The 16,843-nt window shown below is 32.4% G+C and overlaps 2 protein-coding genes across 6 annotated transcripts; both read left to right on the top strand.

Annotated features, from left to right (window-relative positions):
- The first annotated feature begins 1,257 nt into the window (after positions 1–1,257).
- Positions 1,258–6,187, top strand: LOC117234185 (CCHC-type zinc finger protein CG3800). 3 transcript variants are annotated; one of them, XM_033495165.1, is made up of 3 exons: positions 1,258–1,461; positions 2,600–2,853; positions 3,017–6,187. In XM_033495165.1, the coding sequence occupies exons 2-3, from the start codon at positions 2,611–2,613 to the stop codon at positions 3,239–3,241; spliced, it is 468 nt and encodes a 155-aa protein (XP_033351056.1). In that variant the 5' UTR covers positions 1,258–1,461; positions 2,600–2,610; the 3' UTR covers positions 3,242–6,187. The 3 variants fall into 3 exon arrangements, with proteins under 3 accessions (XP_033351056.1, XP_033351058.1, XP_033351057.1); XM_033495167.1 differs by lacking the exon at positions 1,258–1,461 and adding an exon at positions 1,715–1,832; XM_033495166.1 differs by lacking the exon at positions 1,258–1,461 and adding an exon at positions 1,726–1,837.
- A 957-nt stretch (positions 6,188–7,144) lies between these two features.
- Positions 7,145–15,767, top strand: LOC117234183 (protein bicaudal D). 3 transcript variants are annotated; one of them, XM_033495163.1, is made up of 8 exons: positions 7,145–7,609; positions 7,920–8,060; positions 8,144–8,980; positions 9,074–9,220; positions 9,518–9,550; positions 10,774–11,203; positions 11,291–11,545; positions 12,162–15,767. In XM_033495163.1, the coding sequence occupies exons 1-8, from the start codon at positions 7,400–7,402 to the stop codon at positions 12,440–12,442; spliced, it is 2,334 nt and encodes a 777-aa protein (XP_033351054.1). In that variant the 5' UTR covers positions 7,145–7,399; the 3' UTR covers positions 12,443–15,767. The 3 variants fall into 3 exon arrangements, with proteins under 3 accessions (XP_033351054.1, XP_033351053.1, XP_033351055.1); XM_033495162.1 differs by having other exon boundaries at positions 9,518–9,574; XM_033495164.1 differs by lacking the exon at positions 9,518–9,550.
- Positions 15,768–16,843: the final 1,076 nt, after the last annotated feature.

Raw genomic sequence — 16,843 nt, 5'->3', positions numbered from 1 at the left:
TTAAATTGATTTTTTCAAAGTAAATGAGTATCAATATTGAAGTATAGTGTTATAACTTTTTACAGATACTCATTTTATAAATAAAATTACTATGAAACAATTACATTGAACATTATTTATCATTTATAAACATAGTTTTCATAAGTAATAATTTGTCTCAATAATGGCTTACATGAGTAAATATACTATAATATGTAATAAAAAATACGTTTTATATATTGTATTTTCATAATTTTCTAATTTTTATTGTATGAATAAATTTATTTTTAAATACATAATATTTAGGATAACATATATTTATTGCTTATAGTTAACAACTATCAGTATTATATTTTTTATCAAGTTTTATACAAACATTACATAAAGAGACATTTATTAGAGATAATTATTAGAGAAAGTCTTAATATATTCTTAAAATTTTGTATTTATGTTTCTGCATTACTCCATGTGCATATTATAAAATGTGAAATTTATAAATCACGTCTTCCAATAAGCGACGGATATATAATGATCTCCATATATATATATATATATATATATATAAAACATTGTTTGTTTAATACATACAAATTATTATCTGCTTTTATTACAGACCACTCATTTTTTACTTGATATACTACCAACGATATCAAAACTACAATTCTATTTTTAAAATCAATTTTATTTTATCATTTTTTAATAAGACGTAGAGGTTCGCATTTTGTATGAATTCTTTTCAAATTGAATGTAATTTCGGTGTATTCCAGCTGCATTAGGTGATTGGTTGAAATAAGTTATCAACGCAATTTCGAAGATATTGAACCAATAGATGTCGAGGTTGATCACCAGCGATATTCTGAAAATCATATTTGCCTTCTTCAATTTTGTCGGTGATTGATGTTTACACGAAAAACTACATATTTTAGTAAATAATTAATGCATTATGCGATAACTAAAATGATAATTTCGGTAAAAATATTAATAAATAAATAATTTTGTTGTTCAACTTGATTACGATAGTCGCAGTAGGGGAAGTGGCGTCCATTGTTGTAACCATAGATATAAGAAGTATAGATCGCGAATAGTGTGTGAAGAAAATGAGCCTTATTGAAAAAGAGATAGAAATAAATTGCGAAGTCAACCTTTCTCTTTCTATGGGCGAAGCAAATATCCGTTAGAAAAAGAAAGAGAGAGTACGTTAAATATCTCTATCTCTTTTTCAACGAGGATCATTTTCTTTATTTGGTACCAATGGTCTATGTTTCTTATGTCTATGGTTGCAACAGAGTTTGGCGGGCAACGTAGCTACGATTGGCTGGCTGATCTTCCTTCCCGTAGTCAATGGTCGCCGCAGTCATTCGGCTGAGTATCGGTTCGAGTTTTCCCAGGAAAACAGTACTTCCCGCGGACCCATTGTTCCTGACGTGTCGGTAAAGACCAACGAGAGGAGGATTTATTGTGCGATTCCATCAAGCACCGGAGGTAAGTCGCTATGTCGTCGCTAAAGAATAATAATATATGTCGCGATAGCGGGTCCGCGGTTCTTTCTCTGTGATTCCACACGTGGTCCTCGACTTCGTTGGTTCAATTCCTCATTCTACTAGTAAATGAGGATTTTATTTCGTTTCGCCGCATCGCGGAGAAAATTTCTTTCCATCGTACGATACGGCGGGTTTTGTGCACGATCGTATATGTATACCTCGCCCTCGACGATCTTTTCTTTGGCCAGGCAAAAAAAGCGCAGTACGGCGTCAGTCTCGGATGCCATCTTCGCGCCGTGGCGTACTTGCGTACCACCACTGCAAAGTGGGGGCAAGAGAGCCACGTTGTACGATAGACGGCGATTTCTCAGGGTTTTGTACATAATGATTTGAATATTATTTTTCTGGTAGAATGTTGTCGTGTTACCTAGTATTTTTTAAATAAGGAAACTGCTTCCGCGTGCACGACGCTTCCCTCAAACACGTGCATTCTACGTACTCGTACCTATGATGGATTGGATACACGATGCCATTTTATATTGTTATTTAAAATAGCTTATTGTATTTTTCCGAATACGTTGCCAATTGTATATTATAATTTTCCTAATATTTCGAGATTTATGATAAAGAGTGTATATTTTTGAAATATTTCCTCATCTTTTTTGCCTTTTTCTCTTTTATAACTTTTTTTAGCAATCTGGTACAGTTTTAGTATCTTGTTTTCCCCATTTTATTCTTCATTTCGTTCCATATAATATTTGGAAGATATGTATATCAATATATTGTCTAATTAGTATATACTTTTGCATTATAGATGTTTATTAGATCATTAGTGAATATGTAATAATTTAAAGTCTTTAACAAAGTTTTAAACTATATTCCATAATTATTTTAATATCATATTTTAATATCTTATTTATTGTAATATTTTAGCATTATGTTGGATTGGGTAATACGTTCTAATTTAAATACCAACATAATTTTTTCATATATGTGTGTAGCCATTTCATATCTATATATGTAATGTAATTTATATATCACTTAAAATTGAATTTACTATTAGTGTATTAAAAAAGATGTTAGTATATCAATACATATGCATGTGTGTATATTAATATGTTGTTTAATTTTTGTTGTAGATTTATAGAAAATGAGTTCAAGTGCTTGTTATAAATGTAACCGAATGGGTCACTATGCACGGGAGTGTCCACAAGGTGGTGGAGGTGGAGGTAGAGGTGACCGTGGCCGTGATCGAGAAGGTGGCTTTGCCCGTGGTCGTGACAAGTGCTACAAGTGTAACCAATTTGGACACTTTGCACGAGAATGTAAAGAAGATCAAGACCTTTGCTACCGTTGCCAAGGTGTAGGGCACATTGCAAAAGACTGTCAACAGGTTACTATAATTTTCCAAATTTTATTTTTCTTTTCATATGTTTATGTTACTATATCAATTTTTAGCATCACATTTGTTTATTTTACATATATTAATATATTGCAAGATTTCATGCAGTATATTATCGATAAAATAATATTGTAACCTAGAATGCTTTTAACAGGGGCCTGAAATGAGCTGTTATAACTGCAACAAGACTGGTCATATGGCACGTAGCTGCCCCGAAGGTGGTAATGATTCTGGACGTTTTGGAATGCAAAGTTGCTATAATTGTAATAAAACAGGTCATTTTGCTCGTAACTGCACTGAAGTCGGAGGAAAAGCATGCTATACTTGTGGCAAGCCTGGTCATTTAAGCCGTGAATGTGATCAGGATGACAGAAAGTAGGAGATAACCGGAATCCGTGCCGCTCGCTTAACGATAAGCCGTTTACCGTCGCGCGCGCTACTACCGGGGATTGTAGCTAGGTAGGGATGTGCGAACGTATGTCTCGTTGATGCGTATAATTGCTAAAAATGAGTTTTGTCATAGTCGTTCGAATTTCCATCTCTCCATGCCCAACTCCCGGAAGCCCATTTTATTCCTAGTTTCCCTCCCCTTCTACATGTCGTTGTTCTCTTCGCAAGGGTTTTTTCTTATGATGTCTCTGTTTTTTTTTTATTTTTTTTATTTTATTGCTGTTACATTACACTATACATGCGTGCGCGCGCACAAAGTACATTTACACATAGAACACATCCAGCATTACATGAATACACACTATACGATGTAATAATATTATAAACATTCGATTGAATTAGAGTAGAGACATGAATCCTCTGTCCCCTGACCTTCAAACTATCTCGTACGCGTATTATTTTGTGATGCAAGATGTATGGACTCTTAATATATTTCATAAAAGAAATTTTACAAGTGCAGCATTTATGACATATTTTGTCAGCTTCAGCTGATGGAATTTGAGATATTTGTTGGTAATTCATATTGAGGGAGGAAATATTATCAGCCCATTGAATTATAAATGGATAGCCGTTTGACATAAGAAAGGGATATATAATGACTATGAAAAAAATCGTAATAAATCAAATTTATGTTCCTTTCTCACATCCACGCATCTTGTATCCGGTCCTCCCTCTCGAACTCTCTAGCAACTCGAGTTAAGAAGAAAAAAAGTTCAGAAGTAATGGGAAAGGAAGTGAACATGCCGGCCCTGAATACATATAAGTAAGGTTTAGTAACGCCAATTTTTAATGTGTAAGGATGTAATGAGGATCGTTGTACTATTATTTTATAACAGACTTAGTTTCAGACGTCAACAAAAGTTGCGCAATTGTAAGATTGTCAGTGTTTACGAGTTTATATACAGTTATACTCGAAATATCATCTTAGATTCTCATAAACCAGGGCAAAATATATATGCATTGTATGTCAGATTCTTTAAGCGAAAATGAATGCAATTACCTCGGTATGGTCGTCAATGATCATCACAACGTATATATGTATATATACATATAAACACAGAGGTCTATACAAATTTGCACATTTTGTATGTACAATCATAATTGTTATGCAGGTGGTCACCATTGTTCATATTGTCAGTGATTGTTATGAACTTTCAAAGGATGCAGTTGCACTTTGCCTTAGTATATCCTTACATATGGTGAAATATTTCGTTACTAGGTATATGTATATATATATATATGCGCATATGTGTATACATATATACATACATATGTGCCAGGAGCTGTATTTTGTACTGTAAAAAGCTAGATATACTCTGGTCGTTGCTGGTGACTAATTCCGATGATTCTCTTATTTATACATCACAGAAAAACAGGAACAAATTATATTTTCATGTATAAAGTATTAAATTAATGTTTTTTATAAGTTGTAGAACGAAATTTTATAGATACAATTTGTCTAGTAATTTTTTTTCTTGTCGAACACATTTACTGAAAATCATGAGGTGATAAAAAAGAAAAGAAAAGAAAATGTTGCGGATTTGGAAATATCTTTCCGAACATGGTACTAGCAGACTATTATGTTATTACAAGTACAAAGTATGCAAGATTTTTTCTAAAAAAAGAAAAATGAAAAAAGAAAGAAGGTGATAAAAGAAAATGAACGTGTCTAATGACAAACGAAATAGACTGCAGTTAAATTCGAGAACGGTGATGCCGTGTTTATAAATGCGAGCAGTGTTGTTGGGATATATAAATTGATTAAATCCCTAATATTTTGATTGAAAATCGTTCTACCGAACGAACGGTTCAATTTAAATTAAGATCGTTCACGGATCTATGTTTAGTCTAGGTAGATTTGGCGTGAACATGTCGTGCACGCGTCCGTTCATGTAGCCGTATAACTTTTAATGGATATTCTTTTTAAAATTATTCAGTAGATGATGACCACGAATGGCCACGTGCACTACGTGTATACAGGAAAATTGATGCTTTTACCAGCAGCGACAATGTGTATTAATGTTCAGAAGCCAGGCGTGCCTGACTTGGTGGAACTAAAGAAAAGCGCCTTGTGCGTTGTGTATCGCGTAGTAGAGGTGTCCTGCAACATTTTATACACTTAACTGTTCGGGACTTAAGCCGATCTCATACATGATTTTGGTAGTTGTAATCAGTGCACTAGTGCGTCTGACGAGATTTGGAGGATCAAAAAAATTATATTTCGCTAATGGACCGTAATGGATCTTTGGTGCTTTCATTGGATACATGAGTTGTAAAGGGACGACCGAGTAAAAATCCGTGTAAGAAAGTAATTTTGCTCTTTGTTTCTGTAACCGATATGTTATACGATTTCAATGTGTATATGCACACGGATATATAATATATATAATATATATAATATATATAATATATAATATATATATATATATATATATTATATATCGTGTAAGAAGAAAAATAGAGACAAAAAGAAAAGCAACCGATGTCTTACTATGTAGGATGTCGATGAAAGGGAAAGCACACTTTGAAGATATACGATTTAGATGTGAGGTTCATTGGTGGCACCGGAGGTTCAGACGAGCATTAAAAACGAGTGCGAATAGGGCACCTGCGCTTTTGTCTCTGCTACAAGACTTACGTACGAATATTGTAAAGAATACGACTGTTACAGTGTATGAACTAATTCGATCCGTGTACGGCCGAATCACGGCTCGACTTATATTAATCTATTAATACTTAAAGGAAGAAGATGAAGAAGAGGATGAAGAGGAAGAAAAAAAATAAGCTGCAAAGTAATAAAGGATTGCGGAGTATTTGAAGTTATGTTTTTAAACTGAATTTTTGAAATAGAATGTGTACGGAGAGGCAAAGACGAGATCTTGTTTTTCTTTTCTGTTCCCTATATAATGCTTATCATATGATTCCACTTACCCATTATTTCGAGGGGTATTGTTACATCTACGACTAAGGAAGTGTAGTACGATATATGGACATATGTACTTCATGTACTATTTATGTTTCGGTTGAAAGACGAGATCACTTATTAATAAAATGTAAATCTATAATTTTCCTTTTCAGTTCGTTAATCCTTTGTGTATATTACTAAACAAAATTTTTTTAAGTGTTTCATATCTTTTCGTTAACTTGTACATAGAAGTACTATAAGTATCGTAATGTTCAAATTCTCTTGTATAATTTATCAGCATGATAAATATCCAATTTATAATTTTGCATCGATTATTTGTTTATATAAATGATAATTTAACGACGTAAAATGTAGGTAGTTAATGAATTACTTTGTTATATGCATGCTGATTATTATTCTCCAAATATTTTAGTATTTTTTTAATTTTATTCGTTTTGTGTCTCATTTTAAATAATTATATATGTCTTTATAGAACTTTAAATTTGAGTAATAAATGTTACAGTCTTGGGAAAAGGAATCGAGTTTCAAAAGGTAGTAAAAAACTGTACACGTGTAGACACTTAAATTATTTATTTACAATGATAATCTACTAAAACTTACAATATAGCCAAAAATCTTTCAACTAAAATATTTATGTACCTTAAACTTTCATATGTATATGAAGATCTAAAAGATATCTTTTGAAAAGAATGAATAATTTTATCATTTGGTATAAATGAATTTCATTCGCTATATATTTGAAATGTTTAAAAAATTGATTGTAAGAAAAAAATCTCTTCGTCCAGAATTGGAGGAAGTTATTAAAATTCCGATCGCTAAAAAAATGACGATGTCATGTTGATGGTATAACAGAACGGAACGGTGGAATAACGAAATAAGAATCTAGGAACGTGGAACATGTATAGGAATATGTATCCGGTTTGTGTGAGTTTCCCGTGCCCTCTCACCTTAATCTCACGTCTGTCAAACGGTCGTGAATATTCGGAAGATGTGAGACTTCGGGAAGTGGGCACGCCAAGAAAATAGCATCACGAACATTCGCATGATGCCTTGACGTTCAAAATACATTACGACCGCCGATGCTCCGATTTATTTGCGGTAACGACAAGAAAGCATTCGACGGAAAAGGGAGCGAACTGATCTTAAACGGTGCGCACAGCAATGGCCACGACAGAAGGAGTCACGATAGAGGAACTCAGGATCGAGATCGAAAGGCTATCACGGGAACTAGATTTAGCTTCTACGGAAAAAATACAATCTGCTCAATACGGTCTCGCTTTGCTCGAGGAGAAGTCCGCCCTGCAACAAAGATGCAACGATCTCGAGGCCCTCTACGAAAACACGAAACACGAGCTAGAAATCACGCAAGAGGTTAGTTCAATTACCTTTCATATTTTGGTACACGTGAATTACCTAATTGTCACTTTATCGAAAATTTTTGGAACGGTTATTTGCATTTTTAATTTTCCATTTCTCTAACATATGTTTCTCGTAAATCAGATCATAATTATCAGGCATTAATTACCGCGTGCTTTAGTAAGGCAATTAAATGTGCATTAATTGAATTAGATAGCATATTAGTATGAAATTTATTGCTATAATCAAGATAGTTTCTAATTTCAAAATGGTATTAGTTAAATTAAATTTTTTATGCAAATAATTATTTTTTACATTCTTCTAGGCTTTAGCAAAATTTCAGACAACCACAAAGTTAACTACCAAAAGTGGTATAGAACAAGAAGAGACTCTTCTTAACGAAAGTGCTGCAAGAGAAACATCTCTTCAGACACAGATCATCGAATTGGAGAATGAAGCCAAACAGGTATGTACTATTTTTAAAAGACATAACAACGACAATTTCTATGAGATGTACATATGTTTATCATTTGATATTATTTTATCTAGTTACGTCATGAATTGGAACTTGTGCAAGCAGAACGTGATCATGCGTTGCAAGAACGTGAAGAAGTTGGAAAAGATCATCAACAAGCAGAGGCAGAAAGGAAATCCTTACGTACTATGTTACGTGAATGTAGATTTCGAGAAGCTCGACTTCTCCAAGACTATTCGGAATTGGAAGATGAGAATATTTCATTACAGAAACAAGTGTCTGGTTTAAGATCCAGTCAAGTAGAATTTGAAGGTGCCAAACATGAAATAAGGAGATTGACAGAAGAAGTGGAACTTTTAAATAGTCAAGTTGAAGAATTAACAAATTTAAAAAAGATTGCTGAGAAGCAAATGGAAGAAGCGCTTGAATCTCTACAAGCTGAGCGCGAAGCAAAATATGCTCTTAAAAAGGAGTTGGATCAAAGAATTAATAGCGACTCAATTTATAATCTTAGCAATCTTGCACTTTCTATTAGAGGAATTACAGAAGATCAAACAATATGTAGTGATGGGGAAGATGATTCTCCTGCATTACGTAGGATTGAAGCAGACTTAAAAACTCAAGAACCAGGGACTTCTGCTACTGATAAGCAAGTTGATTTATTCTCTGAGATTCATTTGAATGAATTGAAGAAATTAGAAAAACAATTAGAATTAGCAGAATCTGAAAAAGCTCATCTTACGCAAAATTTGCGGGAGTCGCAATATGCAGTTGAGAAAAGTCAGAATGAATTACAGTCCTTTGTTGCGCGTATAGTGCAACTAGCAGCTCATGTGCAGTCATTACATCACCTTCACTCCAAGTTACCTGAAAAACAAACTGAAGAAACAACATTAGATAAGTTAAATCAGGTATATATACAAAATATACTGAAATAAATTGTTTTCAATTTCTTGTATTATAATATCTTGCACTTGATGTATTAATCTTGTGTTTTATTTTAGGCGATAATGCAGTATCATCAATGGAGCACTATGTCCGCGCGTGAAGTGAATCAACTACAAAAGGATTTGGCTGACTTAGAAAATGGTTTAACTATATCTGATTCAACTCAACAACTGCGTACAGAATTAACAAATCTTAGAAACAAGGTACATAATATTTTACCACTGTTTTCATTTTTATTTCATTCTCTTTATTTTTACCTCTTTATTATCGTTCATTTAATTTTTTTTTTCATTTTTGTATAATGCCTCTTGTCTTACAAATTTATAAACAGCAACATTGCGGCAACTATTATGAAGAACAGAAATGTAAGTCGGTAATCTAATAAATTTTCATTGATGAAAAATTTGGGACATGTAAATAACAACAATAAACTGTGACTCTGACACAATGACATTTAATATTCAAAATTTAGACTTTGAATAGAAATTATGGCATTTCAGATCCCCGAGTCAGAGAAGAGCCTTCGAGAAAAGGTTGGAACGTGTGGTCCCTTTGACGTATTTACCAATTATTATAATAACAACTTGTCTTTTGGCTCCTTTAATGATCCGTACAGATTGCTTTTCAATGTCCTAACAACTCATCGTTGCTTTTGATAATTTCATATATTTAACTATACATATTCCTATGGCTACTGACGAATATATCATATCACAAATTATAAACTCCTTTGTGAATTTTTTCACAAATTTTATATGTATTAGCATTTGTTTTCACAAACGAGTTGACACATTAGCGTCTATTTGAATGTTCTTTTATCGAATGCCCGAATAAATGTACGGATCTCAATCGCTATGCACTGTGGCTTTAAAATAGAATGTGCTTAGGAACAAAAATTCAATGAATACTCTCCTTCTATTCGTTTCTACTTGCATCTAACGTAGCATGAGTCAGATTCACAGAGCCTGTTTGCACGATGTTCAAACAGACATTCTATACATATACAATCTTGTACAGTCTTGCAAAAATTATTTCAATTGCCAAGTACTGTTTTCTTGATACGTAAACAATCTAATTTTGTACTCGAAGTTTTTAAAACTGATATTACACAGAGTGTCCCCTTTCTTATTCGACGAGCTATAAAACTATAATCTAGAAGTCAAAATAATAAAGAGGTGGTATATGAAGTTTTGCTTTGTTACAAAGTTATATTATTTTATAAAGTATATATAAAGTATATTACAAATATTTAATGCTACATGATATATATATAGCAATGAGTTCAGTATTATAGAATATGAAAGGTTGATTATGTTTTCTTTCTTTTTATATGATATTTTAAGATTATTCACATAGCTAATGTTGTTGCTGATAATCTCTTAAAGATTAATTTCTCATTTTAAAATACCTTCGTTTGTTAATACAAACTTGATATTGATATATAATGGAATTTATTAATTGCAGATTTATTCAGATTTTTATTTATTGTCATGATTAATTGATTCTGCAAATCTTTCGTTTATTCACGTTATGTTAAATATTTGCTTGCAACTTTGTAATAAAGTGATTACGCTTAAACCTTATATAACATTCTCTCCTTATTTTTATTTGTAGATTATGTGTCTGCAATTTGTTGGGTAAGACGGGAAACACTCTGTATATAAAATCGCAATGAATATACAGCAAATGATAAAAATAGCATTATTTTTGGGAAATAAAGTTAATACGAATATAAAGATTATTTATTGTATTTCAGCTTTTAGATACAGAACAGAGAAGCGTACAACTTGAATCCGATATTTCTATTCTCTCAAAACTTGCAGTGGAAGCTGGTGGTTTTCTTGATTCTGCTCAAAACGATTTGCAAAATATCTCTGACGAATTAGCGCAACTTTATCATCATGTTTGCACCGTTAATGGAGAAATTCCTTCACGGGTGGTCCTCGATCACGAGAAGATCGTCCCAGAGAAGGAAGAAGAGAATGGAAAGATAGAATGGTGTCGGACTTTGTTTAAAACCGACATTCAAATTAAGGACTTAGAAAGTCTGAGTAAAGCGAAAGAAGTCGCCAAACATATAGAAACTGCGATGGATCAAATAAAACACCTTCGAAGTGCAGTAGAGCATACGATCGAACTTTCCAAAGTTAAAGGAATGCAGTCGAATGTCTGTAACGTTTGCGAGGGTAAGTTTGAGCAATTTCGTAATTTTTACTTGCTTATTCAATTGACGCATAATTTATAATATACCGTTTCTTCATTGCAAATCACAGGTTCAGTGAATGAGAACAAGGCGGAAGTAGCAGATTTACAAGAACAAGTAATTAGATTGAAGGCCTTGTTATCGGCTAAACGCGAGCAAATCGCGACTTTGAGAACGGTGCTTAAATCGAACAAGAATACCGCAGAAGTAGCACTTACGAATTTGAAGGGCAAATATGAAAATGAGAAGAGTATCGTTAATGAGACTATGTTGAAACTGAGAAATGAGCTTAGAATGTTAAAAGAAAATGCTGCAACATTCTCAAGTAAGTTGATTATGAAGTTTATTCAAGTTTGTAACAATGTATACATTATGTTTAGAGTAATAATACTTAAGATGACACTTAAGAGTATAGTTAATTTATCCTTTTTTTCTATTTTTTGTGTTTCTAACATTTGTATATTAACTTATTAACGTAAAACTAATCGCGATTACCAGCATTTATGTACATTTTATTGCTTGTAATGAGTTGCACTACAATTGATTTTGCAGTGGCATTAGGAGTTTGCTATCAACAACACTGTTTTATTTCATAGCAAAAATATATATTAATATGTAAACAATACTTATTATCTTAATAATATACTTACTACCTTCACATGTAAATAATGTTTTTTTTTGTAAAATTGACTGTACTTACTAAAAGAATGATCATTAATATCTATTACAATTAGGGGAAGAGTTTCCTATGCTTTGATCGTTTTGTAATACTTAAAATAGTTCTTAAATTCTACATTTTCATTACGTTAATTTTTACGAACAATTTTTCCGTTTACATATAACTAATGCATTATTTCTTAATTCTTTATCATGCTTTTGATATTTACCTTTATGGTGCTTCTTCGTATCTGGTGTTAATACCTGCTAACCACACTTCTCAGGTTTGCGTGCGATGTTTGCCGCACGTTGCGAAGAATATGTGACACAAGTTGACGAGCTCCAACGTCAATTAGCCGCTGCAGAAGACGATAGGAAAACATTGAATTCCCTGTTACGTCTGGCCGTGCAGCAAAAACTCGTTTTGACTATGAAATTGGAGGAACTGGAGGTCGATCGAGAATTACGGAATACTCGAAGACACGCCACTAGTGCAAATGGACGAGGTAGAATGCGAATGTCGCAACAGACGAACCGTCCTCATTTAGGCAGAGATTTCTTCTAGAAAATGATGAAGATGTGGAGCAAGCTGTTCTGAGAAAAACGAGGATTTTAAACTTTCCTTTTTTACTGTTTATTGTCACATTATCTGCATTCCTACAGAAAAAATGTAGCTATGCTTGCTCAAGATTACTTTTTACCACAGTAGCAGAACAGGGAAACAAGTTAGCATTACAAACATTTTTTTCATCGTGCAATTTACTACAAATATAGAGTAGGACTATGGATATATTATGTCGTGTGAATATTTTTACAAATTTCGACTTCATCTGATAAGGTTGAGAGACTAAAGATTGTTCTCGTTGCGAAGAACAGCTTTTCTAATACGCGTTACAAGGGACATGGATCAGGACATTGAAAAGTTTTGAAATGTTCATATGTTCTTGTATCGATGTTGCTCCATATCGTAGAAACTGATAGAAATCTCTGCCTCCTGTTACCAATATTGTTAGTAGAGATGTCTAACAAGCATAGAATGCGTTTCTGTTGTGCAAGATTTTTATTTCATGCAGCGACATTGTTGCAGAGTTGCTAAAATATTCTATGCTTGGAGATTTATTCACGCAGAATCGATCAATGATTCTCGTGAGTAGCACGCTTATCGATATCTAGAATTGATTTTTAATCGATTGTCCTTTCTTTAACGGAATGTGGAATTTTAATTGTAAATGTTTTTATTTCTACAGTTTAGCAATCGTATATTCTTCTTCGTAGCTAGATTTATATTTTTCACCTTTCGGTATGATATTGAGTATTATTGTGTAATCATATAGAAAATAATTCCGCATGGATGGTTCATATGGTTATATAGTAAGTTTTTTCTATTAAGGAGAATGCATGATAAAATGAACGTATACTGTTTTTAGGTAGACAAAGGAAAAGAAAAACGAGAACTTTACATTGCATACCATAGAGACAATATTATTGTGCGCGACCGTAGAGTTTATAATCGTTTATAATCAAAGTAGAATGGAAAAAAAAATCGTAGACGTGTAGAGTTGAGAAAAAAAAGTACAGAGTAGCAGAATAACAGAATTAGGGACCCATTCTCCAAGTAGTTTCTCAGATTAATATACTTTGATCGTGACAAAGAAGTATTATTTTACCATTTGTGCGAAAACAGTTTTATTATACTTTATTCCACACTTTTATTTCAATCACTGTTTTTCAATGCATTTTGACTCGTTTTTCGATGGATTATTATTATACGATAGTATTTTGTGATTTTATTATTTTCGTGAGAAAGGATTTTTTTGTAGTATTTCATAAAACTTGGCCTAAATAGGCTTCGAATCAATTTTGTGTAATTTGGGCAGCTTCTTATTGTTATTATTATTATTATTATTATTATTATATATATATATTAGCGATATTATTGTATTCACTATAATTTTATTTAATAATTTTGATTGTTGTTAATTTATGTCTGTTTATCTATTTTAATCATTTTCTTTTTAACTAGCAGCTGTGCTTTTTGGTATTGATCAATGCATAATAATTGCTTTAGTGATATTGGATTTTAGTACTTGACACAGTTATTGATGATAGAAACATAACTAATTACCAGATGCAAGCTAAGGTGGTTATATATTATTTATGAATATGCATGCTACTTTTTTAATTTCTTAAATTTTCGAGCCTCCTTGCACAATTGAACTAATATTATTAGCGAAATTTTCCAAGCTACAAGATACAGATAGTGATGGGTTCAAATACGTCGCAAGTAGGTTTGAACAGTGATTCACTAGATTTGAATCGTTTATAAGCATTTCGAAAAAACGAAGCAGTACTTTCGTGTAGATTCGCAGTAGATTCGAACTTGAACGCGACAGATTCGAAGTAGATTCGCCTCGCAGAGGTATAAATATGATATATGGTGCTTTCCTGACGCTCATGACTCGATTAGTGCTTGTAAGAGTATTTATTCATTCCAGTATCGATCTACTTGTAAGTAGATTTTCGAAACTCGAGTACTCAGTCTGAGATTTGAAAATACCTTTTGTAGATCGGATACTTGACAAGTACAATGAATGAATCATTACATGTTATGAGTACTATTCGAACCCCATGAGGCGAACCTTGTCTATTAGATATGACTCTGATTTATAAGCATTAAGCACATATCGAACCTGATCCCATCACTAGTTACAAGTTACCAATGCTAATTAATTCTCTTGCGCAACAGTAACAAGTTTCTTTAGCGAACGAGTCAAGTTAAACTGTTTAAACAGTGAAAACTGTAAAATTATAAAAACTATTTGTGCAACAGAAGTTTACGATTCACAACTTGTCACTTGTTATTTCACTAATACTATTCTAGTTTACTTAATAATATTATTAGTTAGTAAGCTAACTAATATTATTAGTAAATTATTGTGCCAGAGGATCCTGTTCATTTGTATATTTGTTGCAATACTTTTTGTTGTAGCACTCGAAATATATATATCCATACATCTTTTTTTCATTTCGTTCTGTCAAAACAGAATGTAAAGTAAATGAAGAAGAAAAAATAGGAGAGTGTATATATAAAATGGTACGATGTTGAGTTGCAGTATGCAAGCGAAATTTTCATTTTCGTGAAAGCAAAAGAAAAGTATTTTATGGGCATCTAATGTCTCTGCGAGATTTACCAGCGCTAATTACATTGAAATTTTAATCATTCATCGAAATGCGCGCGAGCGTGTGTGTGTGCGTATATTTTCGTAGAGATACAAGCATAATGTGCTTGGTACATTATGCAGGATATTTAAATGCAGTTATATTCGTGCAATTTCACAAGCTTTTTATTGAGAGTCATATTAATTGCAAGTTCTCAACGTTTCTTCTGCTCCAACGTTAATTGAAAAGGCAATATTTATTATATATACATGCTTCATATTTATCAGACGTACGCTTTTATTAGGATAATATTTATTTTGAATCATGGTGAAAATTTTTATGTAAGGAAGTATATCCTGCATATGTATATGACATGTACGTTTATTGTGAACCGTTTTTAATCAAATTTGTTATTAACATGATTAGTGTTATTATTATTATTATTGTCATTATTACTATTATTATTAACAACATTACAATTGTATATTAATTATTGCGATATTGCTGTCAGCTTCGTCGCGGAATCCAGATGAGTACCTAAAGAGAATTTATCGATCGTTCATTGACTATCAATCAATTGATCAGTTATCACTATTATTGTATTTATACCGTATAGTTATTGTATTGCCTGTGTCTACAGTTTCAACTAGAGACGGAAAATCTTATTTATGTTTTTGTTACCCCTTAGTTAACATTAGCTAACAATCAATGGAATAAAATTCAAAGATTATCTTTTTGTTTTATGTTATTTTCCCATTTTTATTTTTATTACTTATTTGCCGTATATGTTTTCTCCTTGGTTTCATTATGTAGATGTTCAAGTGAAAGTTACACGTACATTATTGTAAATTAATTTCTTTTTTCCATTTAAAACTACATTGTTAAGTCGAAGTTCGTGCGATAGACACAGGTAGTTCTAATTTATGTCCATAAACCGAGCCAGCCTCAAGCCACCGTCCCTTCCCTTCCCTTCACGCCACTGCCAGGAAAGAACTAGAGAAAAATGTTCTTTTCTTTCTCGATTATTCTTACTGTTATTAGTTACTACATTCTCCTTCCGACTTCGTCCTTAACGTAAAGAAATTCGTCCTTAACTTTTCGCCTTGCCGTCCGCGCTGTCCAAAGGCGATTCGAAATCGTTTCGAAACAAAATACTAATTCTAATAATTTCTATCAGATGTTGTATGATATTAACCCTTTGTGGAACAAAGTGCGTTTTCATCGTTAAAGTTTTAATCCATATATTATATAACAAGACGTATCCAAGTATTGAAGTATTCGAGCACTTTAAAATACATATTTACACGCTCATGTAGGTAATAATTTGAACATCTAGATATCCAAATATGTACTATTAAGTTACTCGATTACTAATGTACTCTAGTATTCAGCAAATATTGGATATTCCATAGAGTGACGAGATTTGTTTGAGAATTGAGTTTAAAGTCGTTGTAAGAGGAGTTTTATTAAAAGGTTTTTTACAAATTTAATAGGAAAATTACTGAAAGATATGTTAATGGACAAAACAATGTTAGACAAGAGAGATGATACGTTATCGATTGATTATTGGCAAATAATCGTTTATTCGTATCTAATATACTCGTACATACGTACGTATTGTAGTAAAATGGCATTATTTACGAGATGAATAACACACATATATATATAAATCCTCGAGTATTTGACTAGTTATAATTGCCTGTGTATAATCAGGTACATAAATACCCATATATTCATGCACTTAAATGTCATATATACGAATATATACTTATGCACCTGAACATTAAGAAAGCCAAGTAGCGAGATA

This window comes from Bombus vosnesenskii, unplaced genomic scaffold (assembly GCF_011952255.1).
Source record: "Bombus vosnesenskii isolate JDL3184/JDL3185 unplaced genomic scaffold, Bvos_JDL3184-5_v1.1 scf7180000013302, whole genome shotgun sequence".
NCBI classification, from domain to species: Eukaryota; Metazoa; Arthropoda; class Insecta; order Hymenoptera; family Apidae; genus Bombus; species Bombus vosnesenskii.
This window is presented reverse-complemented; position numbering and strand designations above follow the sequence as displayed.

Excerpts from the sequence above, each read along its gene's own strand:
- LOC117234185 (XM_033495165.1), top strand. The coding sequence starts at position 2,611 with ATGAGTTCAAGTGCTTGTTATAAATGTAACCGAATGGGTCACTATGCA. Across the intron at positions 2,854-3,016 it reads TTGCAAAAGACTGTCAACAG|GGGCCTGAAATGAGCTGTTA; the intron begins GTTACTATAATT and ends TGCTTTTAACAG.
- LOC117234183 (XM_033495162.1), top strand. The coding sequence starts at position 7,400 with ATGGCCACGACAGAAGGAGTCACGATAGAGGAACTCAGGATCGAGATC. Across the intron at positions 8,061-8,143 it reads TGGAGAATGAAGCCAAACAG|TTACGTCATGAATTGGAACT; the intron begins GTATGTACTATT and ends TATTTTATCTAG. Across the intron at positions 9,575-10,773 it reads GAACGTGTGGTCCCTTTGAC|CTTTTAGATACAGAACAGAG; the intron begins GTATTTACCAAT and ends ATTGTATTTCAG.